Consider the following 630-nt stretch of genomic DNA (forward strand, 5'->3'; position numbering starts at 1 on the left):
CTGTCCCACTCCCATCCTGCCGGGCTGGGCAGGGTGCGAGCTGCTGGCCCATCGGGGTTGGGGGACAAAGAGCCACTTTTGGGCAAGGGCTGGAGCTTTGGTTTTTACCTGCTGACTTGTCCATCACGCAGTAATCGGGCGAGTTCTCAAAGTACACCAGATCTGTTTTCGTGGGCTTCCTGAAGTTCTTGTTGGCCACCGTGAAGCCGGTGCCATCCTGGTTCATCGTCACCTGGATGGCCCCGTTGTATTTCTTCCTCAGGTAATCCCCCGTTTTCCGGAAGTCTGACATTGCCAGCCAACAAGTCCTTAGCGTGCAGGAGCCGCTCTGCCCTCCAGCTTCAGGAAACGCTTCACAGCCTGTGGGGAGAGGGATGGGGTGAGGACCAGGGGCACGCTGGGCACTGGGGGTCTGCTGGTCCCTGCTGCAGCCCATCAGCCCTCGTCCTGCAGGACTGGGCTCCTGACGGGAGAGGGGGGATGCACACAGGGGACTGTCCCCACGGTCACTGATGCCATCAGCAAGGACATGTGCTGGGGCAAAGGTGGGAGGGTCCCGCCGTCCCTGCGGGGCCATCCCCGGGCAGGGGGGCACTGGGCACCATCCTGCTCCAGAGCCGAACCTGCCCT

The 630-nt window shown here is 62.4% G+C and overlaps 1 protein-coding gene across 1 annotated transcript in view; it reads right to left on the bottom strand.

Moving 5' to 3' along the window:
- The window catches only part of LOC104467294 (protein Wnt-2b-like), a gene marked incomplete at its 5' end in the record, with an annotated part of 1,031 nt that extends 671 nt beyond the window's left edge, over positions 1–360 (bottom strand). The window contains 2 exon segments of the mRNA XM_010081025.1: positions 109–336; positions 339–360. Of these exon segments, the coding sequence (XP_010079327.1) occupies positions 109–336; positions 339–360 (250 nt within the window).
- Between the last annotated feature and the right edge of the window lie 270 nt (positions 361–630).

This window comes from Pterocles gutturalis, unplaced genomic scaffold (assembly GCF_000699245.1).
Source record: "Pterocles gutturalis isolate BGI_N339 unplaced genomic scaffold, ASM69924v1 scaffold2919, whole genome shotgun sequence".
NCBI lineage: Eukaryota > Metazoa > Chordata > Aves > Pterocliformes > Pteroclidae > Pterocles > Pterocles gutturalis.